Source organism: Camelus ferus, chromosome 2 (assembly GCF_009834535.1).
Source record: "Camelus ferus isolate YT-003-E chromosome 2, BCGSAC_Cfer_1.0, whole genome shotgun sequence".
NCBI lineage: Eukaryota > Metazoa > Chordata > Mammalia > Artiodactyla > Camelidae > Camelus > Camelus ferus.
Genome location: NC_045697.1, coordinates 77,223,675 through 77,250,144, shown reverse-complemented (window position 1 = coordinate 77,250,144; position 26,470 = coordinate 77,223,675). Strand labels below are relative to the sequence as shown.

General features: G+C 41.7%; 1 protein-coding gene across 6 annotated transcripts in view; it reads right to left on the bottom strand.

Moving 5' to 3' along the window:
- Positions 1-26,470, bottom strand: part of MCUB (mitochondrial calcium uniporter dominant negative subunit beta) — an 82,873-nt gene that overhangs the window by 30,501 nt on the left and 25,902 nt on the right. The window contains exon 1 of one of the 6 annotated variants that reach the window (XM_032461696.1): positions 9,012-9,193. The exons of 3 other annotated variants lie outside the window; for them this stretch is intronic. In XM_032461696.1, coding sequence (XP_032317587.1) covers positions 9,012-9,178 — 167 coding nt within the window. In that variant the 5' untranslated portion in view covers positions 9,179-9,193. Of the gene's footprint in view, positions 1-802; positions 841-9,011; positions 9,194-26,470 lie in introns of those variants that run through there. 2 more of the 6 variants (XM_032461704.1, XM_032461715.1) reach the window with 2 other exon arrangements.

Sequence of the window (26,470 nt, the reverse complement as noted above, 5' to 3'; positions counted from 1 at the left end):
GAGAGAAGCGTTCATATTTAAATTTCTTAGCTGAAAGGCAACAGTGATACACTGATACAGAAAAATAAAATGAAAACAGAATACTGCTAAATAAAAGCCTCTTGAGGAGGACTTTAATTACTCTGCTCCAAAAGCACCCCACTGTGACGCTAGTCTCAGTATGAGGCTTTCGACAATAATATGGTGCTGCGATTTGCCCTTTCCACATCCTCAAGTGAAAACTCCGTTATTACTGCTTTTTTTCAGGGATCGCTCAGTTGTATCCCACAGATATCATTAGAGCATGTAATTTACTTTAAAAAGATTTAAGACACAAGCTGGAAGCTGAATAAGAAAAAGCACCAGGCTTGGTTCCTAACAACATCTGGCTATTCAGAACTATCAAATTGTAAGTGCTTATCACTATTAAAGATACTCAAAATAACATGGCTCAAGGTCTAAAAACAACTCCAAGATGCAGTCATAATATTTTGCAAAGTCAATATAATTATTATCTGTTTTCCCAAACTAAAGGTATTTATTTAGCTATGTATGGTCTAATACGTATACATTTATACATATGTGTATATACTTACGCATTATGTATACATTTACGTATATTTGTGTATTTACACATGTATATACATAATATGTATATATTTATATACATGTTAGAACGAATATATACACATATTTATTTAAATCAGTGTCTATGTTTATAGTCACAACTTTATATACTGCAGAAGTACCTGAAGAGCTTTGTATGACAAAGGTAGTGGTTCCATAATGGGAAACCGATGGGCACCTGATAAAGGGAACATACCCGGAATTCTTTAGCAAGCACATAATTCCAGGCTATTGCACACTCTGTTGTGGCGGACGTGGAAGTGACTGCTCCCCTGAGTGACAGAAGCTCTGCAGCAGATCCCTTTTCACGGGAGATCTGGATGTGCAGGGACCTGATCAATGCAACTGCGGTATATAACACATAAAAATACAAAGTTGTTCAGTCAACAGTTAATTTAACAAATACCTCCTGAGCAGCAGTCGTGTGCTGAGCCACCCAGCTCCTTCAAAGTTCTGCACCAATCCAGCCATCCTTCCCTGCTTTCTCATTGTTACCGGGATAAAGTCTTTCTGTGTCTCCCTAAGGCTAACACACTTCTCCTGAGCTTGGGAGCCCAACCCTTCCTGCTACACTAGAGACCTCACTTTGCTGAGTATCTTCTCCATCAGATCTCTCCCCACCAGCAGGTAAGCTTGCTCCTGCCTCTCCTACCTTCTTACCATCTTCTCTACATCCCCACCCGCTTCTCGCTTCTTAGCTAAGTGATATGAAAGGGCTGGTCACGTTTGCTGTCTTACTTAGCTTTCACTCATTCTTTACCTATTACAACCTGGCTTCTGTTCCATCATTCCCTGAAATTAATCTCAGAAGGCCTCTGCTCTCCTTGTTTCCAGAGCAACTGAAAACTTTTTAGTCACTGACTTCACAGAAGCAAATGGCCACTTTTGATCACTCTCTCCTTGAAACATTCTCTGTTTTGGCCTCCATGATACCACGTTCCCGAGATCTCTGATTGTATCTTCTCAGCCTCCTTCAGAGAGTCCTCTTCTTGTCATCCTTTAAATGTTGGTGTTTTCCAGAGTTCCAGCCTAGGCTATCTGCTCCCACCTCACTCTGTGTATTCTCTTTGGGGAATCTCACCTAGTCACATGGCTTCAACTTCGTTATTTTTGCTGATGACTCAAAGTTGTATGTATCTCCAATTCAGAGCCTCCTTTGTCCATCTAATTTGTACATATGTTGAAGCTTTTTGGGATATCTACCTAGCTCACACAATCCTCCATTTTCTAAAAACTGCCTCTAATTCCACCTAGAGTGTAGCAATGGTGGGGTCCCCCAAACCATGTCTGTATTATGTGATATCCCCAGTCCCTTCATCACAACTGACCAGACATCTGCTCCACGTTGGGCCAGATCCCCAGGCTAGGAATCTGAGACTAAATCTATGTTCAAACTGGAACTCTCATACACTGCTGGTGAGTGTGCCAGCTACCACTCTAAAAGCTGGCAGTTATCTCCAAATACACACGTTACCTAATGACCCAGAAATTCCACTCCCAGATATAAACCAGGAGAAGAAATTGCGTATGTGCTCAAAAGACAAACATAAGAACATTCCTAGAAGCACTCTCTATAATAAGCAAACATTGGAAGCTACAGAAATCTTCATCATCAATACAATAAATAAACTGAGGTATATTCATCAGATGCAAGACTTTAGCAATGCAACAGCATGGATGAATCTCACAAATACGTTAAGCGACACAGTACAAAGAGTATATGTTCTAAGATTCCATTTATGTAAGTTGCAAAAAATAGGCAAAAGTAAACCATGCTGTTAGAAGGCAGGATGGTGGTTATACTTCAGGGTTTAGGCAGCGACTAACAGGCAACATGAGGGGGCTTCTAGGGTGCTGGTAATATTGTTTCTTGAACTGGGCTCTAACAGCATAGCAATGTTCACTCTGAAAATTCATTAGACTTAGGGACAATGCACTTCCTATATGACTATTATTCAAGATGCTCAGCTAAATTTGAACTGGACTCCTGAAATGACATTTAAATTCTCATTTGTGAGAATTCTTTACAACAGACTTAGTACAGGAATAATGAAAGCACAGATAACAATGGAGAGAATACAGTAAAATAGAGCCCCAGAGAGAGAAATCACTTAGGAAGGAAAACTTTACATGGGAGGTACATAACCAATTATTTGCTCCTTATCTAAACTAATTATTGTCAAGAATTATCTGAAAGGAAGAGAATCAAGAATGAAGAGTTCTGGCCAGATGGAGCTAATCAAGTCGGCTTCCTCGCTTTGATGCCTGGGTGTTGGAGAGGATAGGAGGCTGAGGCTGTGGGTCAGCACAGCGGGAACTCTGCTCATGGATCTGCAAAACCAATACACAGAACGCTTTCAATCTATACCACTGTGGGCCTATTTAATGACATAGTCAGGGTTTCTTTTAAAAATTCCTTGTAAAATATTGTGCCCTATTCAAATAAATGAAAAACAAAAGAGTTTGACTGAAAGCCAACATGATTTAAACTTTAACAGATATTTCTTTGCTTCTGTCAATTCTAATGTTATGAATTTATAATTATATATATTTCATTTTGGACTCCTTCCAAAATACAATGTATGCACTTCTATCTTCCATCTGCCCCTTACATCTCTACTTTCTAACCTCACCCCTTTCTGCCTCCATCATAGTTTCATAGTCATCAGTTGGGAGTATGAGCCTCAGAGCCCGACATTCACTTGGTCACCATGCCCTGATATCTATCAAGATGGCACTGCAACAAAACCTGGCAATGACAGACAACTCCAAGAGGAGAAAAACTAAAAACCAACTAAAAATGTCATCAGTCACTCCTGAAAATAACTATAAAGCAGAACACATCTTATGGCAAGATGCTCTTTTAGGTCTACTGGCATCCAATAATTTCTTTTAGGAAAAAAAACAAAAACAAAAAGGAAACTGACAAGGATCTAAGCACAGAAAAGATTATTTTTTTAAGGTGGTCCTGTGAAACCATAATATGCAAACCAAGGACAATTTAACCCAACACAGGATGGAAGAGTGACTTTTAGTCTAGGACTGTACGGGGAGCCACAACAGAGACAGAATGCTGCCCTCAAGAAGCCAGCCCTCTGGCTGTGAAAACATAGCCTCAGAAGAAAAAAAAAAGGGGGTTGCTTAGAAGCATGGGGCATATTACATGTGCAATGGTCATTTGGAGCAGAAAAACATTCTTTAAACATGCCTTGACGAAAAGGAGGAAAGGTCTAGGGGGGTGGAATCTGAGAGGAGGCTCAGCAGAGTCAAGAGAAGGGAAGGAGGCAGGCACTCACACAAGGAGGGAATGGAGAACGGAGACTTGATGGGCTTGATGCAGGAAAAGATGAAATAAAGTATTTAATAAAATATAACTGAGTTTAATTTAATCTGTCAAAACAGCAGTTTTTGACAACAGAAATTCACTATTTCAGTAATGTAAATTCCCATTAGATTTCTTTCACTTCAAATTTAGCCAAGATTCAGTTAAAGTTTATTTCAATGCAATATAAGGTTAAAGGGCTTGTAAAGGAAAGAATGTCAAAACAAACAAAGAATGCTCTCAGAAACTACTGTATCTATCGAGGAGACTGAGCACCACGAAGAAGCAAAGCACCGCAGGGCATCAGCTCACCGGGGCTTTTATCCTGGTGCTTCTCTCACTGACTCACTCTAGCCACGTTCGCAAGGGCAAATCCCACAACTTCTTTCAGGACTTGTTCAGGGATATAATTAATAAGTTGAATAAGGTAAGTGGCTTCAAATATTTTTTTAAATGTGAAACCCTTGAATGTCCAAATGTACTCCTACCCAGGAGGAATGTATAAAATACATAGATGAGAAACTGCTCTGAAAGACCACAGCCCCAGTGAGCTGACCACCCTGTAACTCTCCCTACCCATCCCACCAATTTACCTCCCCCTAAGATGAATCCCAGAGAAATTTTCCAAACCCCTAGGCTCCTCTGGAACACAAGCTATAAGTCCTCAGACCACGTTTCCAAAGTCCTTTCTAGTTTAAGATGTGGGAGTTCCTCTTATCAAATGCAATTATGACCAGTAGTTAGCTGGTAATAAGAGGAAATATGCTGAATAGTGCAAACATATCTTAAACACTTTAACACCCAAAACAAATAAATTTTCATTCATTTGCCAATATTTTGTTGTACAGTTAAAGTCTTTCCTTTGAGAGGGAACCCACTGATTGATATTCTACAAAAACCATTATCCATAAGGCACCATCTGACATCTCCAGTTTCCATTTCTTTAAAGAAAGACCTTTAGGACTCCTGAGAAGCAATCTCAGTTCAGAATTTTTCTAGATTTTCATGATTTTTGTCCCTGGGATTTCACTGTTGGCTTGTCCACATCTAATTCAACAATAAATTTGAATAACTCATATTTATTAAATTGTCCAGAGTATTTCAATTAATTTTCATAAAGGTACACTTACAGTCATATTTCTTTGGTTTATACACCATTTATAAAGTACATAATTACAATAACAAATACAATATAAACATGCTTGGGAATGAACAGTTGATTCTTGGTAAGTCAACAATTCAACTGATGGGAAGAGCCTCAAGAACTCAGCATGCCTGCACGTTTTACAGATGGAAGAAGTGGAATGCGGTTAAGAGGAACTTGACTAAATGGATAGTAGAGAGCTGTGCATTATACTGTGCATAATTTTACCTAAATTGAGCACTTTAGAAGCTGCTGTTTATATGTAATTGTGTGTTAATTATACATTATTTCATTAATCGGATTTCTAAATAAAGAGCTGGGTTTCTAAGATTCTGTTCTTGTCAACACTACTAACTTAGTAAGCATCACTGCATACACTTCCAAACAAGTACATGTAAAAGTCTTGTGGTAGCCAGCTTCCAAAATGGTCCCCAATAATCCACACATCCCAGTATTCACAACCTTCCGTAATGCCCTCCTACACTGAATTAGGGCTGAATTGTGCGGCCAACGTAATACCGTAGAAGTGATGACAGGTGAATTCCGAGGCTATGTCATGAAAGGCACTGTGGCTGCTGCTTGGTCTCTTGGATCACTGTTTCTGGGCAGCACATTATGAAAATGCTCAAGAAACCCAGTGGAGAGGTCAACATGACTAGGAACTGAGGCCACCAGCTGACAGCCAGCCACGTGGCGGCAGCTCCAGCAGGAGACACTGAGCTAGAACCGCCCAGCCAAGCTGCTCCCCGATCCCGCCACACCAAACTGTGAAAGTAACAAATCATTATTGCTGTTTTAAGACACTTAGCTTTGCGGTGATTTGCTATGCAAAAGTCCATGCTAAATCTAAAATTCCCACTGTTTTAGGTCTGGTTCAGGTTAAACTTCTCTAGTTTAAAAAAGTGAGAATTTATTCATACTAAAAAATTAGGGGTAAGCAAACTATGGCCCATGAACTTTTTTTTTTTTTAATTTGAAGGGTTTTTTGTTTGTTTTTAAATGAAGAGTGAGTATGCAACAGATACCATATGTGGCTCACAAAGTCTGAACGATTTACTATCTGGTACTTTACCAAAAAAGTCTGCTGCTCTCTGCTCCAAACGCCGGTGACAGAGGGAGGCCCTGCTTCAGGTCTGTGCTCTGCACTCTGGGCTTTAATAACACATCTAGGCTGAGGCAGAGTGGGGTCTCGGGGGAGTTTTCTCTCCCCAAGGCTGAGGTTCAGACCCCTTCGAAGAGGGTGTGGCTACCCCATAGTGAGAAACACGCCGCTGCTGGTGGCACAGAAACTTCCAGGAGAGCACCAGCCGGCGCTGCGCTGTGCAAGGCGCCTGCTGTTTGTCAAGACAGCTCTCTCGGAGGGAAGGCGGCCCAGGATACAGCTGGAGCGCCTTAAGAAACAGCTGGCAGGTGGGGAGAGGAAGGTTCCAGGGTGTTGCTTAAACTGGTCTGTGAGGACCCCTGAATTCTTGGCCTGAAGAACCGAGAATCAGACCCGGGAACGGAAGCGCAGCTGACTCTTGAACAACGAGTGCAGGTTGGGGCGCCGACCCCTTGCGCAGTGCAAACCCACACACAACTGACAGGCAGCTCTCCGCGGCGTCCGCGGACCGGGCAGGACTGCTTACTACTGAAGAGCATCGGCGTGTAAGCGAACCCGCACAGCTGAAGGGCCACCTGTACTTCCCGCTGCTCGCGTCCCGCGGTCTCTCTCCAGTCCCTCTACTGACGCAGCCTAACGCCGCATCGGCGGGCAAAAGGGAAAAGTTTACAGGGTCCAGTGCCAATATCACAAAGCAAAGAAGGGTAAATTTGGAGCAGAGGGATAATAAACTGATAAGTGACACTGTACCTCCTCTTTTTCCTCATCCACTTAGTCCTGCATTTTTTAAATAGAAAAACATGTAAGCATGTGTTGTGAGACTCAATATTTATCACTATATTTACTAAACAAGCCACAGGCACTCAACTTCATTCTATTAGTAACTCATTTTCAGAGTTAAAAAGACCTCTAGTGAGATGAAGGCGTTTCACATTCCTATCCAGCTATCCAATGTTGGGGGGAAAAAACAGAAAAGGGAGTGTGATAGCTTGTTACGGAAAAGACAGGCCAGCCAAGAAACAAGCACCACTCGGAGGGTTGGAGTACTCAGATGTATTACGCGCGGGCTCAGAGGGGCTTCTGCTCTGAAGCTCTGAGCACCTCCAAGACATGCGCATGAGGTTTTATAGGGTAAAGTACAAGCTTGGGGTATTCAGCCAATAGGCATGGAACAGCTTTAGCAGCATCATCATCACAAAAGTGGAGGCAGAGAGGCAGCAAACCAACATTTCAAAGCCAGATATGTATCTTTGAAAATCCAGCTGGCTAGCAAAAAAAAAAAAAAAACATGAACAGCAAACCAACACTAATTAACTTAGATTTACAAGTTAGTCCAGAACTCAGATCAGTATTTCGATACTTAGATTTGTGAGTTATCTTGTTAGCCCAGCCCAGCTTTTCTTTCACATTCTTAGACTTGTGAGTTATCTCGTTAGTCCAGCCCGGCTTTTCCTTCACAAGCTGAAAAACAAAATTCCTAATTCCCAAAGCATGAGACTGGGTAATACTCATAAACTAGAAATATGTTATTCATCATCAAAAGCCACAAGTCAACTGCCTAACTGTGTAGAGTGTGGTGTTAAATACTACACTAAGCAGAAGACAAGATGGGCACTGAGCAGAAATTATTTACACAACTTGCTTCCTCTGAAAGAAGGAAAATTACCTCTATGGCAAATTACCCTCGCTTGGTCTCATCTGTGCTGCCACTGATCTCTACCTGGAGGCTGAATATCCAGACAGAAAAGATGAAGAGAACAAACTCTTACATAAAGAATTAAAAGGAATTCTAAATGCTCTGAGTTCTGTGAAACAGGGAAACTCAGTAACTCTTGAAATAACAAGTCTGCTCACATAATGGGAGAGTCCAGGGAAGGCAGTTCATACAATTCAGGGGAAAAGAGGGCAAATTTGCAGCTAAAAATAAGGCTTCAGAAGAAAAATTGTAGAGGATTCTTTTTCAGTATGATAAAAGAAAAAAAGAAAAAGAAAAAGCAGCCATGTTCCTCAAATCAAATTTTGAGTAAGCTGTCTAGCCTGGAGAAATGCTCTAGCTTTAAAACTTCTAAAGATGACAGACTAAATTTTAACTTAGGGAGATTGAGAAGGAAACTAGATCTAGGTTTCTCTGAGACCCTCCCTAACAAGGACCCAGAAATAATTCTCCAGCAGTAAGTCCCGAACTGCTGCTCCAAGGCTGCCCACTTTGTCACTCATAATTTCCTCTGCCTTGAATGCCCTCCTCCTGGACTTGATCCATAAAATTTTAGCCATGAAGCCAGACAAGGGTGCAAAGGTCAGAGTCAGACTGAATCCAAGTCCTGGTTCCATCTGCAGGACCAGGCCCAGGCCCTTCACCTCTCCAAACCTCACTTTCCTCTCTCCTCAAGAAAACCCCAGTTTATCAGAAGGGTTTTCTCCCACATCAGCCCCTCCTGACTCTTCCTCATCTCAGTAAATGCTCCCACCATCCACTCAGCTGCTCAACTCAAAACCAAGGGGCCCTTCTTCATTCCTTTCTTTTCACACATACAGCCCCTCAGCAAGTGCTGTCCACTCTACTTTCAAAAGCAAACTCCAAATCAATCAAATTCCTCCTACTTCCACTGTTGCCACCCTCTCCAAGCCACCAGCACCTCTCCATGGCTCCTCGAAGTACCTCTGACCTGGTTTCCTGGCATCTATTCTCACCCTCTTCAATCTATCCTCCATACAATCGCCAAAATGATCTTCTAAGAGCATAAATCACATCTTGTTACTCCCTCGCTGAATGCTCAGTAGCCCACACTGCACTTAGGATAAAATTTCAATTCCTCCCCTGTCTGGCCTCTGCCTACCTCTCTGATTTCCTCTGTTTCTCCTTCCTTTGCTCTGTTCTTTCTGTAGTGGCCTCCTCTCTGTTCCTGAAATTCTTCAATTTCCTTCTTGCTCGAGGACTTTGCACTTGCTGGTCCTCTGCCTGGAATCCCCTTCCGTCCAGTCTTTGCACCACTGACCCGATCATCCAGGGCTGGCTCACGTGCTGCCTCCTCAGCTGGAACCCCCCATCACCCCATCCCAGGCTGCTCTGCTGCAGGACTCCTTGCCCCTTACCTCTCCCTGTTTCAAATTCTTCCTAGTTCTTATCTCGAGCTGCAATTAAATCAGTTATGTGTTCACTTCCACTGGCCTCTCCCCACTAACTTCAAGTGAACAGGGAGGGATCTTGACTCTTACGTCCTGTTGTCAATGAGTCATATTTGGGGGTCGCGTGTCCTGAACTCCATCAAAAGCTATTCACTTCCTAAAGTACTTCATGGATTCCATTTGATGAGGCAAAGCCCAGACCCTTTAATTCCCCGAAATCACACAACACATTGCCTTGTCCTCAAATAATTACTGAGATGAATTTAATTCTTCCCCAATACCTTTTAGGCTTTGTTGGTTACTCTCAATATTTCAACAAAACATTAAACTTTCATCATTACTTCCAAAATGCTCCCAGATACGTGCCAGTAAGCACTAGTCATCTCCTACTGGTCATAGAAAAACTTGAAGAATTATGATTTACTTGGGGATAAACTTAGTATCTTTTGAGAAAATTTTTTTTAAATCTCAGAAAACTAAATTTAGAAACAATGATAATGGTCAGAAGATTAGAACTGAAAGCTGTGGTGCATCTTGAGCTATGTTAATTTTATTAGAAATTTAAAAAAAAACTAATCTTCCTAGCAAAAGTGCATAGTGGAATCATTATCCATTACTCTAATATGTAATGTTAGTATTGTTTTCCACATGTTAATCTCCACGATTCTTCCTTTTCTCATCTTTACCCTTTAATGTTTAATAAATATCCACAAACTTAAAAAACTGCTGTGTGAGAAGAAAAAAAGGAACCTGATGTAATCATGATATAACAAAACACAGCAAATGTGCCTCAGTTTAATCTTGCAAAGATGTTACCCAGGCTTCCTCAAAATAGAATTCTTCTTAAAAACACAATTAACAGCAAATTCTTCTAACACTTCTGCCAGCTCCCATTTATCTTTATCTTAAAACCTAGCTTTAACTTCCAAAAGCTGGAGACAATAGCATCTGCCCTTTTTAAGCTTTAGCTGTTTCTTTGAAACTCAAACTGGAGCTTACAAAATGGAAACACCCGAGGCAACGTACCCAGGCACCACCCTGAGAGCGTCAGTCAGTCTACACAGCTGAGCTGGTAACCGTGCATTTGTTTGGAAAAATAACAATGTCACTTATGTATTATGGTCATGATTTCTTAAAGAAAATAGCGGGTATTATGATGAAAGTTCATACTAGTTAAAAAAAAAAGGGGGGGGGGGAGACTATTTAATGTTAATAGGTAGGTATGGGGGGAAGATATAGCTCAAATGGTAGAGTGCATGTCTGGCATGCATGAGGTCCTGGGTTCAATTCCCAGTACCTCCACTGAAAAAGTAAATAAATAAATAAACCTAATTACCTTCCACCCTGCAAAAAAAAAAAAAAAAAAGAATTGGTAGGTATGGTATAAACATTTTCCCAGAGAAATTTAGTATCTGCTATAACTTCCTGTTTCAGAGGTTTCTCATTTCTGCTCCATATATCTTTACCACAGATTACCTGAAAATTTTCTTACGTGAAGAAGGAAAGACCAGATTTCTGAAACAGACCGGATTGAAATAAGTAACAGCTGAAGCACCAGTCCTGATTCTGGGACAAAATGCGTGACTGACAAGCCACCTAACCACTCCAGCCTCGGTTTATTCATCTGAAAAAGGTGGAATGGGACAAGGTGATTTCTACATTACTATCATCTTTGAAATTCTGTCCTTGTGAAAAATCATAAACAATTACAAAAACTAACATTACACATAGATGTAGAAAACACAGATGTCAATAAATAAAACTATCATTTCCTAAAAAGAGATGTAGGGTTCTCACAGGAAGACTGGGATGATGGGGGGGGAGTGAAGGACGGACTACGCCGGGCACCTACTGGCAATCACACTTCAGAGTTACTCTGATTTTGTCTCTGAAGTAAAACTGCAGAAAAATCAGTCTGCCTTTAACTGCATGTCCTAGGCTAGTCATAAATAATATAAAACCTTACTCATTTGTGAAATCAGGCACAGGGACTGGCACATAGTAAGTGTTCAAAAAAAACCTGTTAAATGAGTAAATGAGTGACCAAAATACACACATGCTTTTGCTCCCTACCTCAAGAGGCTACGTTCTATGAATTAAAATTAAAAAATAATTCAAAAAAACTTCAAGTGTTACACAGAGGAGACAAAATTGGGCAGCTGGGTTGTCTAGAGTGACTTCCCAATGGCCAGACTCTCTGGCCTTTTGAGCTGACCAGGGCTACAGACCCGAGCCAGGCCAATCACCTTCTCCTAGGAATCTGGAAACCTGAACACACAGGAAGTGACCGAGGGTGCTGAAGCATCGTACAGGGCTGCCCTGGAGACAGGTGAATCCCCGCTGCAAAGTTCATGGACTTGCCCTGGTTCCAGTCCTCCCCGAAGACGGGCATCCAGCTATTCCTTGTAGAAGCTACTAAAATGTCCTTCCAATAGCTTTCTTGTTAAGATGGTCAGAGTTGGATTTTGTTGTTTTCAATAAAATTCATCTCATTAAATAGGAAAGATATGGGATATTACAAATATTCTATATCGCTTTAACTGTAATGTTACTGTTGAGAAAGGAGCTACCATCTATTGAAAATCAGTATAGCAGTACTTTGTGTCACATGATTTAGTTCTCAAGTAAATCCCATGAGGTAGGTGTTTTTCGTCCTGTTTCCCTAATGGGACTGCAAGGGTTAAACAGCTTGCTTGCAGGGCCCAAGTTCACATTCAGGCTGCTCTGACTTCAAAGTCACCAGGCCACATTGCCTCTAATATTATTATTTTTATTTTCAAAAACTCCTGGCTTTCAAAGGACTTTTCATAAATCTGAGCATTCAGAATTATAATTACTTATCTGTGTAGCAATTGATATACCACTTATGTACAAGAGCCATGATTCTGAATAATAAAATTCTGAATATTAAATTTACTAAATCTCTTCTTTAAAGCCTTTGTACTCTTAAAAGTAGCTTCATTTTCATAGTGGAAAGACTGTAGTGGAAAGGGTATAGGTAATTGTACAAAATGGTGGCATGAGAGGTGGGAGGACTGAGAAAGTAAAAATGAAACATTTCTGATTTTTTAAAAAGTAGCTTTTTTAAGGAAAAGAAAATTGTGATAAGAATTTTTTCTTGTAAATTTTCTTTGCTAGAAAAATCTTCAAATGTTGCATATTTTCTGTAAGAAATTTCTAGAAGGAATTTGGGATAGCTGAGAACTGTAGAATTAGCCAGGAAGGAGGTGACGGAGGGAGAATCCAGTGCTGAGAGCACACAGCACTGACAAGTCCGGACTGGCGCAGTCTCGGACATCTGCATTTCACGTGGGGCGCTGCCTCAGAAGGTAGGACACTGGCTAGTAGGAACCCTAATCTAGGACACTCATTTGTAACTGAAAGAACAACAAAAAAGATTAAAACTCAATCCCTCCTAAACTGTAGCACTGAGAACCAGTACATTCTGTAGAGATCATGAAGGAAATAACTAGGGCAGATAACGTAAAGCAAGATTCTTCCAACCCAATGGAAACTGTGTTCCATTCAGTCTGATGAGTCTCATCTCATCCCGCATCCTCTTTCCCTTTCACCCAAGACCATTTATGGAGCACTTATTATATTTGCTATGTAATGTACCAGACCGTGGAAATATACTGGTAAACAAGATATAACCCCTACACTGTGAGACGGATGAGTAAACAGAGTTGTACTGCTGTATGGTAGGGTCTATGATGGATGGAGTTTAGGGTGCTCTGAGTCCATCCACAGAGCCATGATTTAATCTTGAAGTGATTAGAGCATATTTTAACAAAATTAAATAACTTCAAAAAATGCCTCAGATGATCCTCAAGTTTAAATCATACTGACATTTCTATTAAAAAAAAAATCCTTGAAGTCATACAATTGCTTTTCAAAGTCCTAAAGTTCCTTTAAGATCTTTCCTAGCAGGTTTTAACTTTTTAGCTTCCATCCATTCAAAACTCTTTGCTAATAAATAATTTGGTTATTTTACATATTTCATCCCAAATTTCAGAAATATTAGCTTTTTCTTCCTTATTACATTTTTTGTTGTTGTTGAAAAGAAACAAACATGTTACCACTGGGTGTGGGAAGGGAGAGAGGATATGGAGAATGGACTCCTGACTTCCAGTCCTATAAGTTGTTTACAATAAGCATAGATTCCTTTCATAACTGAGAAAAGTAAGTATTTATTAATAATGCCATAAAATCCACACATTGTTTTATGTTCATGTTTTCTACAGATGAACTACAGAGATGCAAGTACACTGAAGTCATTTCATTGTGATTTAATTATTGCTCAGTAATAACTCTGGTAGTGACATTATAATTTGTGACTTGGCATTAAGCAGGAACAAGTATAAAATAATAATGCGCTGTTTTATGTACTCTGTCCCTTGTTTTATTATGGTTTTTCTGTAAAATCTTGGGGGATAAAAATTTGCTTTATTTCTTCTGTATGCAGCTACTATAGAACATTATGTTCATTTCTCTCAGGGCTTTATAATTCAGTGCTGCCAACCCAAATTCTCGCACTTTTTCTTCTAAGCATTTCAAAATGTTACACAGCCTTCATTCTATCGATCATGCAACATTTCTGCATGGTGCGTTAGAAACAACTAGGGTAATCACTATCTTCTCTCAAATGTACGTATTTGAGATAAAGATGGAGAATGAGTATATAAACTCTTGAACCACCAAGACTCTGAACCTTCAGCTGTATAATTCAGAATTAAAAACACTCTCTAGTTTCTTAATCTTTCCTCTTTAACCCATTCTTTCTTTCCAACCAATTCGGTCTATTAATAGTTATGGAAAATCAAAGAAAAAAATTCAATCAAACTGGTGACGTTTACTACAGCTCATAGCTAGACGATGTTGATGCTGTGGTTTCTTCTTTTTTTTTTTTCAATTGAAGGATAGTTTGTTATAAATGTTGCATTAGTTTTGCTGTGGCTTTTTGAGCAAATTATTTAGTCCCTCTGAGCTTCAGTCTCGTCATCTGTAAGTGGGGATCAAACTGCCCCTTTTCCACTTGGAAGTGCTTAAAGGCACAGAGGAAGAGGGTTTGTAAATTATTAAGCATCATAAAGACAAAGTGTTATTAATATAATAAATGCTCTTTATTCTTTTTGCTGGAGTAAAAATATTTACTTCATCAACATGGCTAGCGAACAATTTTAAATATGGTATCCTATACACATGAAAGCTATTCCATAGTAAGGCCAGATTTTGAAACCAACTCTAAAAATATATTTAGCACAAAATGGCCAGAAATGTTCTGATGAACATCGTTATTACAACCAAACACAAGAAATAAGCTAAACTCATTAGGCCACGCACCCTTATGAGGGCTTGGTTTTTGGTTAGCTGCTTTTTAGTCTTCTCGCAATCTCTTTATATCAATAACAAAGAGAAAAAAACATACAATTACTGCCATCAAATCACTGGTGCACAGACTCAGTTATGTTAAAAACTGAACATTAATTTACGCCTGTGTGAGATTACAACATCTGGCATTTGGGAGGCTCTCGACAAACATTTCTCGCCTTACCTCATTCTCTTGTCACATATGTAAGTCACTTGGAGTTCATAAATAGCTCTTTAGAGCACGTGAACAATAAGTTATAGTAGTGAACGGGACCAACTAAAATCTCTGTGTGATATAACTGAATAAAAAGGATAGAAAAATAACGTCAGATCAGTCCTGTCCAGTGATGACCTGTTTCCTGCCCACAATGTGCAATAAAGAAAGAAATCAGTAGGAGGGGAGGACAGGCCTCACTCGTGACCTGTTACTGGGGTTCTGGTTGGTGAGCCGCAAAGAGTCGCTGTGAACCTCTGCTGCGGGGTTCCAAAATTTAAGCTGATCCTTGTGGTGGAGATTATCAAGGCATCTGCCTGGCGTCTGCAGGGCCGTGAGCACACAGTGAAGGAACAGAAGGCTTGGAAGTTGACCGTGAATTCACTGGCAGTGCCCCTAACACTGTCCTCAGGGCCATCAGGTCAATCCCTAAAGGCCTCAGAATGAGCTGATTAGAGAGCATGAAGTATTCAAAAGCAGAGCTAAGTTAGGCAGGCAGGGCCGGCATCCACACTGTCACTCAACAGCTATGTGACCAGGTACCTGACCTTCTCTAAGTCTCCAGGTGCTCACCTACACCATGGGGCTGTCGGCACCGCCTCGCAGGGCTGGCATAAGCATTAGAGCCGAGCGGGTGTGTAAGGCACCTCGGCACTCAGGGAGCGCAGCCGCACCACTCTCACTCTCTGATTACGGCCATTGTAATTTCTCAGACATGAGCCCAAAACACAATTACAGACTAACTCCACTGAAAACCTAAGAGCTTTGTTCATTTCAAGAGCAACAGCACAACACAGAAAAAGATTCAATATTCAGTAATGGACTTGAAACCAACTGGGACGGCTGGTATAGCAGACATCAGTTTGGGGAGGGTAGTAAGTGCATCCTCTAGGAAGCTTATTATTAAGTCGACAATTTTCTTTGCTGTATGTTAAGTCATAAGCAAGAAAGAGTGTATGGGAAAAGGCCATTACTATGAGTAATGCAACTATTTAAAGACTAATGATATTTACTAGAAAAACCATATCCTCAGTCAGGTCATATTTTATTTCTCCTACAGTTCCTACTTTGGCCCAGGGGTTATAAATCTTTGCTAATGATAATTCGTTTTTTTAAGTTTATACATATATATTTTAAAGTGTAGTCAGTTTACAATGTGTCAGTTTCTGGTGTACAGCATAATGTTTCAGTCACACGTGAACATACATATATTCATTTCCATATTCTTTTTTACCATAAGTCACTTCAAGATATTGAATATAGTTCCCTGTGCTATACAGCATAAACTTGTTGTTCATCTATTTTATACTTACTAGTATCTGCAAAAAATTTTTTTCCTTCCAGTTTTACTGAGATATACTTGACATACAGCACTGTATACTTTGGGGGGGGGGAATGTAGTTAGATTTTATTTAGTTATTTATTTTTTAAATGGAGGCACTGGGGATTGAACCCAGGACCTTGTGCATGCTCAGCAAGTGCTCTACCACTGAGCTGTACCCTCCCCCTCCATTACTGGGCTGTTTCTTCACCTGCCATTTAATTAGGTAAAAGTGCAATATATTAATTTAATAAGAAACACAGTAACCAAAAAAAGTTATTATATGAGTCTTAGTTTGGGTTTCTCCGAAAGTAGAGCCTGAGACAAGGATGTGGGTGAAGTAACTGATTTTAGAGGTGATCTGACGAAGTGAGAGAGAGAGAGAATGGGAGGCGTGAGACAGGGAAGGAAGAAAACCCAATCAATCTATAAGCATTACTGAGGATGCTGCTGTAGACAATAGGCGACAAATCCCACCAGTACTCAAGAGAAGCATTCTGAATATCTCCCAGAATTGTCCATTTGGAAGACAGGAGGCTGGAGCATTTACTTAGCATGGTGGAGGGTGGTCCCCAGGTCGGGGTTGGGGGGGAGTGGGCGGAGAGGGGAAGGGGCACTAACTCCACTGCCCTTCCAGGCTGCACTTGCAGAACACAGGAAGACTGGGTGTATGTGAGTTTGAGGTGAACACAGGCAGTGGAAGATGAGTCTGAATTTGCAAGACACCACCCATAAAAGCTACAATTGAAATTAGAAGTGGGCAAAGGGGATGTGTGCAAAGACTGGGGACATCTGCTACACATAAAATACCAAGAAGTTACATGTGAAAACAAGACTGCCCAGTCTTTCCCAAGGAATATAGGAAATTGCTCTTATTTTGATCTTCCCCAAATAGTTTTGAGAGCATCTTTACCTATAGGAGATATAAAACTAGGTCAAAAGTAGGCAAATAAAATGTTTGCATATTGCTTATTGTGGGCTTAATAAATATCTAATTAGATTTTATCACTACAAAGAGGTTAACTGCAATATTATTTACAACAGCAAAAAAAAAAAAAAAACTGGAAGCAACTCAACTATCCAATAACGACAAAAGGGTTAAATAAATTATGAATCTGTAAAATACATTATGCATCCATTAAAATTGATTTCAAGAAAGCATTGATGACACGAGGGAAGTCTCATGATAATGATAATCTGAAAGAAGTTAGATCCAAAACTACACAGTGTTAATGCACTTGTGTAAAAGTATTTACAGGTGGTCTTCAAATTTCTTGTATTTCAAAACCAGCACTTTCACAACTATACTTTTTCACTTCTGTTACACCAAATTTGGATCCCAGTGCATCAGCTAACCAAATGTGGTTTGCTGCCTCCCACCCTCTCAAGCATATGTGGAAATGCAAGGGGAGCCTTTCTTGGTTGCCATCTTGACTGGCAGGTGTTACAAACATGATGGACAGAGATGCTAAACATTCTGCAGTAAACCAAAGAGAACAGACACCTGTCCTGCCAAAACACTCACTGTAAAAGTAATGAGCTAAGGAATAAACACTCAGGATGCCCCTGTGCCAGACTATAGCTCAGTTTTGCAAGCATTGGCGCCAAAAAGGTGAGGCAAACATGGACTATAATTTGCATATATCACTGTTATTTTATAAAACTGGGCAAAGATGGGTACCTCAAGAAGCTAATACTGATATTACAGAGCAGAGAGATTACAATAGGGGTGGGACAAAGAAGGAAATTAAGAGAGGTGCAAAGAGTGGAGACTTTTCAATATGAAATTGTATATTTAGACTTTTGTCAACTGCATATGCATTCATGCAGTTATAATGCAAAAGAACAAAATTAAAGCCCATGTTCCAATTATGGAAATTCATAATCACAAACTGTCTAAAAGTGAGGTATCATTTGCAATTTTACAACACGTTCTTTCTTGGGGAGAGAACAAATCCACATAAAGTACACTGTACACATTTGTACCTTGGCACGTGTTTTTAAAAACATGTGCAGACATGATTGTGAACAGAGAAAAGGCTGGAAGGAAAATATCAAAATATTAGTATGGTTATTCCTTTGTGGTGAAATTATCAGAGGTTTTCATTTTCTTCTTTACTGGTATTTTAAATGAAAGACGTAAGTCTGCAACGCTCTCAAGAAAATCCAAAAGTCAGCAAAACAGACTAAGTCACGTGTGTTTAAGGTGCGTGTCAGGTCCACGTGAGAGCAAAACAGAGCTGGGCTGGGTGGAAGGAAAGACGACAAGATCTGAATCTGGGCTATGTCCACAGAGTTGGTTCTCTGTTGAGTAATAAATGGCTCAGATGATGGACAATACAGCCCCTCTGTATAGAGTCTACCAGAGGTGAAAACCACTGGCAAGACTTTCAAGATCCATACAAGCCAAAGGGACATGAGTCAGGACAGCACACATAATCAAGACCTAAAAGTCTGTCCTACTACTAAGATAAAGCAGTAAGAAGTAACACGTAAAATTCTCTAGCAGGAGGTAGTTACAATTTAAGCAAAGCTGATCAGTGGGAAAGGAAGTAAGTTAACTAGAAAGGTAATTTAGAAACAGGAGAATATAAATAATATGGGGAAAAGCAGGTCTCACGACATTCATTCATTAATTCATTTCACCAATGTTTGTTGAGTGAGAACTCCGAAGCTCAATGGCCTCAACACACGTTCATTTTACACGCATTCTCTTTGAACTTAAGTCTTTGGTTTAGGCCCTCTCTGTGGTCATCAGTTTCCTAAGCTACTGCTCACCACGTTGGAGGTACTTCCTTTTCTTGTCCTAAGTGGACATGATGGTGCACAAATGCTGACACTCATCATTCACTGATCTTTGGAAATGATGTGAATGACAAGTGTCACTAGGCAAGAATGTCCTCTCCTTCAGCACTACATGTAGTGACCCTTCTCAGATGTGCCCTTGGGAGAAAGTTTTTCACAGATAAAGGATGATTCTTCTTCATTGAGGAGTATATGCATCCTAAAACCATCTTCTTTAAATTACATCTTTAACACATGGAGACCTAGCAAATAAATTCATGTCTATGAAAATTATATTACCCAGGATTTTATACACTGCCAGCACCCTCAAGTCTTTTCTTTCGGGTTGGCCAGACGGCCAGAATCCACACAAGAGGCTCTTCTAATCTGCTTGGAGTAGGTAATCCTGGGGGCCAGCTTTCTGCAATATGGTTAAAGAAAGATGGCTGGAGTCTCAACCTCAGTCAGTGAACTTTCAATCCATCCTCCTGTTTTCCAGAGTAGGCCTGTTCTCCACTGTGCCTCATGTCCCCAGCCCAAGGAAATACAACTCTGGGATGGGTTCCTTCCACGTAGGAGAGAGGGCGCCCGCCCAGCTGTACAGAGTAGAAAGAGAGCCTGGGGTCTAATAGCTTCTTAATCAGATTTTCAATCAATCCTCAGCTTACAGCCCACCATAGTTTGGGAAGTACTTGTTCCATCAAATCCCAAAGTTAAATGGTGTGAACTGGCTGTTTCTTGGCTTTGCCCATCGCTGCCTAATGATAAGCCTTCTGGACTGCCTTATCAGTTGGGATTCAACTGAAGAAGCGAATCTCTGTGAGTGTGTGTGTGACCAGAGAGATCTGTTCCCGAGATCTGGCCTCATGCAACTGTGGGAACTGGATAAGCGGTTTCTATGAGGCTGTCTGATTCTGAAGCTGAAGTCCACAGGGCAGGCAGGTGGGAAAGGAAGATGGATGTAAAGCAGAGGAGAGAAAAGCTTAAAAACCACAGCACAACCTGGAGCCCATGAAGACAGACTGCAATTTGTGTCAGTTTGTCAGTTCCTGCTGCTCCTGACCTTGGTGACAAGGATACTCTGCAGAAGCTGGAGCCCTCCCTCACAGACAGAAACACACACGTCTGGCCCAGGAGTCTGAGACACCGAGGAGGATGGAGGGGAAGGCGGAGCAGGTGCAGCCCAGCTGCTGCTTCACACCCACGAAGTGTCATCAGAGCAGCTGATGCGGGGGGCGGGGGACAGATAACCTGTCTCTTTAGTTTCACAGGTCTGCACAAGGAGAGGCACTGGCCTCAAAGTGCTGCTCTCAAAGGCCTGGACCTGATCCAGATGACACAGTTCTGGACTTCGAGCTCATGCTGTGACGGGATGAGGCTTCTGGGGCCTTGGGTGGAGGTGAACGTATCTCTGCGCTGGAGGGACATGAATCATCAGGCGGGCAGCTGTATGTGGTTTTCAAACACCATCCTTCAACACAAGGTGGCGGATGCACAAACCCACACATGAGACCAAACTGAACAAACTCGTACAGAACTGAACACACAAATGAGTACAGGGAAAACTGGGATATGTGACTAAGGCTGGTGGATTACATCACTGTTAATATTGACATCCTGGCTGTGCTATTACACTACTTGTGCAAAATAACACCTTTGGGGAAAATGGGTAAAGTGTACACTGTATCTCTCTGTATTATTTCTTACAATTGCCTGTGAATCTGCAATTATCTCAATAAATATTTCAATAATGAAAAACAGATGGCTCTCTGAGGTCCCATTCCTGGCACTCCACACCCCACCCCCGCATAATCCCTTCCTCTTGAGTGTTAGTGGGACCCAGTGACGTGCTTCGAGCAAATGCAATACAGCAAAAGTGATGGGATGTTACTTCCATGATTAGGTTTTGAAAGACTCTGACTTCTGTCTGCTGGACTAGCCCTGCTGCCTCTCAGCCTGCACACTGTGATGAAGCAAGCTGCTGTGTTGGAGAGGCCCGGGGGCAAGGAACTGCAGATAAGCTCTGCCCAAAAGCCAGCGAGAAGGGAAGCCTGCAGCCCATCCCTGGTGAGGAACCGAACTCTGCCAGCAACCACTGGGTGAGCCTGGAAGCCCTGAGGTGACTTCTGCCTGAGAGAGACCCTGCAGCATGCCTGGATTCCAGACCCCGGAGACAGGACCAGCAACGTGCACAGTCGTTAAGCTACTAACTTTCGACATATTCTGTTATGTAACAATACATAACTAATCCAGGCTTTTTATTTTTGTCCCTCTGCTTTCTAACGCCAATATTTTGTTGCTGCTGTTTGTTTCCCAATTCCTTTATTCTTGTGGGTTTATATCTCTTTTTTTTTTCCTGTGTTCTTTTTTCTTAGGAAACCATTATGTATTTGTTGAAGCTGCCACTTTTTCCTGGAAGTCACTCTCAAATCTTGTTATGGATGAACTGTGTGTCTCCCCCCCCAACCTCATTCATATGTTGAAGCCTTAATTCCCAATGTGATGGTATCTGGAGGTGGGTCTTGGGAGGCAATTAGGTTTAGATGAGATCAGGAGGGTGGGGCCCCATGATGGGATCAGTGCCCTTAGAGGAAAAGGAGGAGACACGGGAGCTTTCTCTCTCCACCAGGTGAGGACAAGGAGAGAAGACAGGAACAGGGTTCTTGCCAGGAATCAAATCTACCGGCACCTTGATCTCAGACTTCCAGCCTCCAGGACTGTGATAAATGTCTCTTATTTAGACCACCCAGTCAGTGCTGCTTTGTCACAGCAGCCTGAAATGAATGATCTATCGTAAGACCAACAGAATGAATGAAACAAATTAATGAATAGTCTCTTTTAAATGACAGTCCTTTTATTCTAGAATTTTCATGTCACGGGTCTAGTCAAGATGAGGAGAAATTCTGTTACAAAATGATCCTTCTCATTTTAATCACTTGATCAATGTAGCATAATCAGAGGGCTTTATTTTCTTATAGTTTTAGCCAGCAGTGGAATTTAAAATGCCCCAGTTTGCCATCTGCTTCATTTTCACCAGCATGAGCAATACCAATAAAAAGAATGAACCTTCAAACCATCAGCTTTTTTTTTTTTTTAAAGAGAGAGAAAAAAAATACAGGCTTAGACTATGGCTTCTATTTGGATCACAGTGAGATTTGGCCCTAATTCCCAGAAACCTTCACTCTCATGATATAGAAGCAACTGAATTACTCCTTTTACCTCTTTATTAAGTTGCTATTAATTTTTTTAAAGGAATATCAGAATTGTGTAAGCATCCTTGGTGGATGTGGGGACATAAAACTTCCCTGGATTTCTCAATACTTCTGTAAAAAGCCCTAATCTCCTGAGACATGGAAATATATACGATATAAAGATAAAGAATGTTTGCTTTCACTTCACTTAGATGCATTTTGCTTTTCACATACCCTGAGGATTAGATCTACAGCCATCTGTCTAGTGACTCTCTGACTGCTCTGAGAAAGGAATGATAAAACTTATCTCCACAAAAGGCCAAATGGTGGCAGCCCAGACTAGGCCCGGAGGCTGAGTTCCCAAAGAGCTATCTCCAGATAGCTATGGCTAGCTCTCTAGGTATTTACCGAAGCCCACACCTTGGAGACATCGCCCAGTCATAACAGCCTGAAGAGAAGAATGCTTAATCTGCCCTCACAAAGATTCATTTACATTCTAAAAGGTTAGGGTCAGAACCCAGGACCCTTTCCATCCTATCTCAAAGGAACAAAGGTTTTTTCTCCCTCCTTTTAGGAGAGAAGGGAGCTACTGCCTCTAAATGAAGAAAACACACTGTTCTGTCTCATCGGTGGGGTGAAACCTGCATAGAGAAATTCCACAGGCCCCCACGCGCTGCCTGTGGGCCCAGGGACGGGGACCAGCTCTAGCTGTTGATCTGGCTGCAGCAGCACTCCTTCCGCTCGCCCAGATGCCATCTTCCTACAGCGCTCGCTCACTCACACACGTGTATACATCCACCACATGGCTGCACCAGTAGCTTAACATCTCAAACCCTTCACGCTTCCCGACGGACCAGTGCGGACTAGCAGACCTAAGAGCAAACAAGCAAGTCAGAAAAGGAACATCCACTAGGAAGCAAACGAGACTCCTCAATATATTTTAAATTAAGTCTTCAGAAAAAGCCTCCTTAGAACTGAGGTTCATACGGGGTCATGGAATTAAAAGATAATAAAAACATGTCTCAAAACTCCCCAAATTCCCCCATGGAGGGGCTGTGGGCCTCTCAATTCTAGTCCATCCCAACTAGATCCTGCTCTCCAAGCTAAGTTCAGGAATCGGGTTTTTCTAGCCCCCTTGCGGACCTCTGACTACCACCAGCCGGTAGGGACCCAGGGATGTCTAAGTACCTAACGCAACGTCTCGGCCCCAAAGACCTGATCACTTTTAAGTCAGTGTGGGCTCCCCAAAGCATGAGATGGATGATTGTGTTGGAGTGATCTTTAAAATAGCTTTTAATCTATGAATTGACCATTTCACTTCAACAGCCAAGAAAGGAGAAAGTGGAAAATGCAGGCTACTCCTGGCATCTGGAGGACAGCTGGAATTTATCACAGGCACGGAGCACAGTAAGGAAAGGAAAACGCCGTGTCCGAGCTGCCAAGGCTCAGACTCCAGGTCACCTGGTTCTATCCCTTCTTTTTCAGACAAGGGCACCAGGGCCCTGAAAGGTAAAAGGACTGCTCAGGTTGCACAGGTAGAGGCAGAACTAGAACTAGAACCCAGGTCTCCTGAGTCACCATGAAGTACTTTGCTATTTAATCACTAAGAATTTGCATTTCCTGTAGGAGAAATGGGTTGTTCATCGCAGTCTGGACAATACATCTCTTGAGTCCTTGTTCAGTGAGCAACCTTCTGATTTACTGGCGTCTCCAAAATATCTCGATACAAGGAAAACACTGTCCTGTAGCTAACATACAACATTGCTGACTGCAAATTAATAACATGGTTTTAAGAAGAGGTCTAAGTTGGGCCCGCACAGCTCTGTTCTGACTGGGGCTGGACCAGCCCACTGAACTGACAGACCCAGGATTCCGAGTCCTCTGGGCCACCCGGAGGGCCCAGCAACAAAGACCGCCCTATGGCAGAGCCGCCTCCAAGACCTTCTAGACAGCTTTCCCCCAACACGACTGCAGCACAAAAACCACAGAATATTCTAAACACACGTGCTTGGGAGCTAAAAATACCTGACTTCGGAAAAAAGAGTAAAGACTGCCAAGTCGTTTCCAGTCGTTCTGGTGTTTTCCATAGCTTCCCTAGACTTCTTCTATCATATGAGACGTGCAGCCAAAAGAGGTCCAAGAGGACCAAATAAAGCTGGGAGGGATGGAATGGGGTTTGGATTGGAAACGATGTATAACAAGTTTCACCTGATTGGACAGTCAATCCCCAGCAAAGCTCAGCACTTAATAAATAAGGCTTCAAATTCCACTGTAAGGTGTGTTACTCAGTTCTGTTCTTGGACAACAAGGCTTAATTAAATATCCATCGTTAAGAATACCTTCTACCTTCTCCATTTTCTCCAAATGAAGTGATAGCTGGGTTTTTTTAAACATGGTAAATGTCAAGGACATCCAATGCTTTTTTCCTCTAAATATTAAATTTAAGCATTCTGCAGAGATGATAAATGTCCAGCCTGTTTATTCTGACACAACATTTGGCTGATGCTGAACAGAGAGCAGTCTGCTGAAACACTCTCACAAGGTATTCCTTTGATGCCAAATCACAGAACAAAACTAGCCACTTGACTACGGAAAGACAACTGCATGTATGTATTTTAAAAGTAAAAGGAATTCAGTGAGAGAAGTCTCAGCTTTAAGGTCTCAGACAAATCCTTTTTCATCAGGCCTCAGTGGCAATGTGAAACATCAAGGGCCCAGATCGTAAGTAAAGGATAATTTTGACTCGGTGTTCCTGAGATTTAAACTCAACTCCAGAAGACCCTCGTTCATATTTACTGTAGTACCAGTCCTCCCCACTGTCCCCATCTGTGTCCTAATTGGGGACGTATGTCATTCTGGTCACCCCCCTTCCATCTGCATCTCAGGCTGAGCCACCCTGTCTGTGAGGCGCTCTCTCCAGGGGCTGGTCAAGAGGCTGCTTGTCCTCCTTTAGTGCCGGAGTCTGGTAACCTGCCCAAAAGGCCCATGCTGGCCCTCCTGCGCTCACAGAAAGCTGCAGAATCTCATGCAGAGAGGCCACCAGGTAGACCGCTGAGACATTCCTGAAGAACACAGGCAAACCAGACCCGCTGGACCCCTCACAGCAGAACCACACTTCCCAACAACCTGAACAGAATCTGTGAAGTGATTTCTTTAGTCATATATTTATTGAGCATTCAAAAGCACGCCACAGTAAACACCCGGTTTTACAAAGTCTGAGATCTGAATTTTTAGAAGGGAAGTGGCAGCCTGCCAGGCGGCAGGTGTCATTAAATGTACATGGAAGAAGTAAGGCTACACCTCTCCCCTCAGGCTTTCCTCCTCTAGTGAGACCAGGAGACACTTGGCCGATCATTGTGTCTGGGAACAAGTCAAGTTGACAAGTACTTTCAGAGTGTTAACACCACCCTGGACTGACTACACCATTCAAAAGGCAGAGAGGCAGCACCAGGGAAATTTACAGACTTAAATTCTGCCTCCCTGACTGCATATTGCTGGTAAAATGCCAGGGAGCAAATGAGCAAAATGATCTAGAAAAAAATTTACTATATTATATTATAGAAGTTAACAAATTATAGAAATATTCAAAATGGCTAAAACATCTAATGTGGCCCCATTAGCTCACTTTATGACTAGATCCAAAGTAGGAGATACAGGTGACTATTGCAGTGACAATCAGGATGATCAAGTTCTCTCAGTCATAGAGCCAGTTGACAAATAAGTCTTTTCCACCATTCTGAGTAAGACCATTCACTTTGGTGTTCTAAATAAATTCTACTAAAAACAATCATACTTTGGGTGCTTTACCTGATCAGTGTTAGATGCGGACACAGAAGGGAATGGGACACCCTTACTTTACTTCTCCAAAGGCCCGGCAGTGACCTCAATCATTCAGCCCCTCAGTCTTACACAAACCTGAGAGGCAAGAGGGCCGCAGCAAGTGGGTCTGCAAGTTCCAACAGCTGCTCTACCCAGCTTCGTGAGGAAATTAGAAATAAAGGGTGTTTGCTGTCTTTCCCCAAGTTCGCTTTTCAACCAAAGACTGGACTACAGTGTTTCTTATTACTCTAGTGATTCTCTGCACATTGGCCCCAGTCTTTAGGGAAAGTGCCCCCTTTTTCTTAATTATGTAGTTAAATGCTGACTGACGTGAAGTGAGATGTGTTTGTGTTTGCACATGCACCCAGAGCCACTTGCTCCAGCCTTGAAGTCACCATTGGCACTTCCAGCATTGAAAGAAACATTAGTCTACTGTCTAGAAATAACAAAGAAAACATTAAACCATGAGTG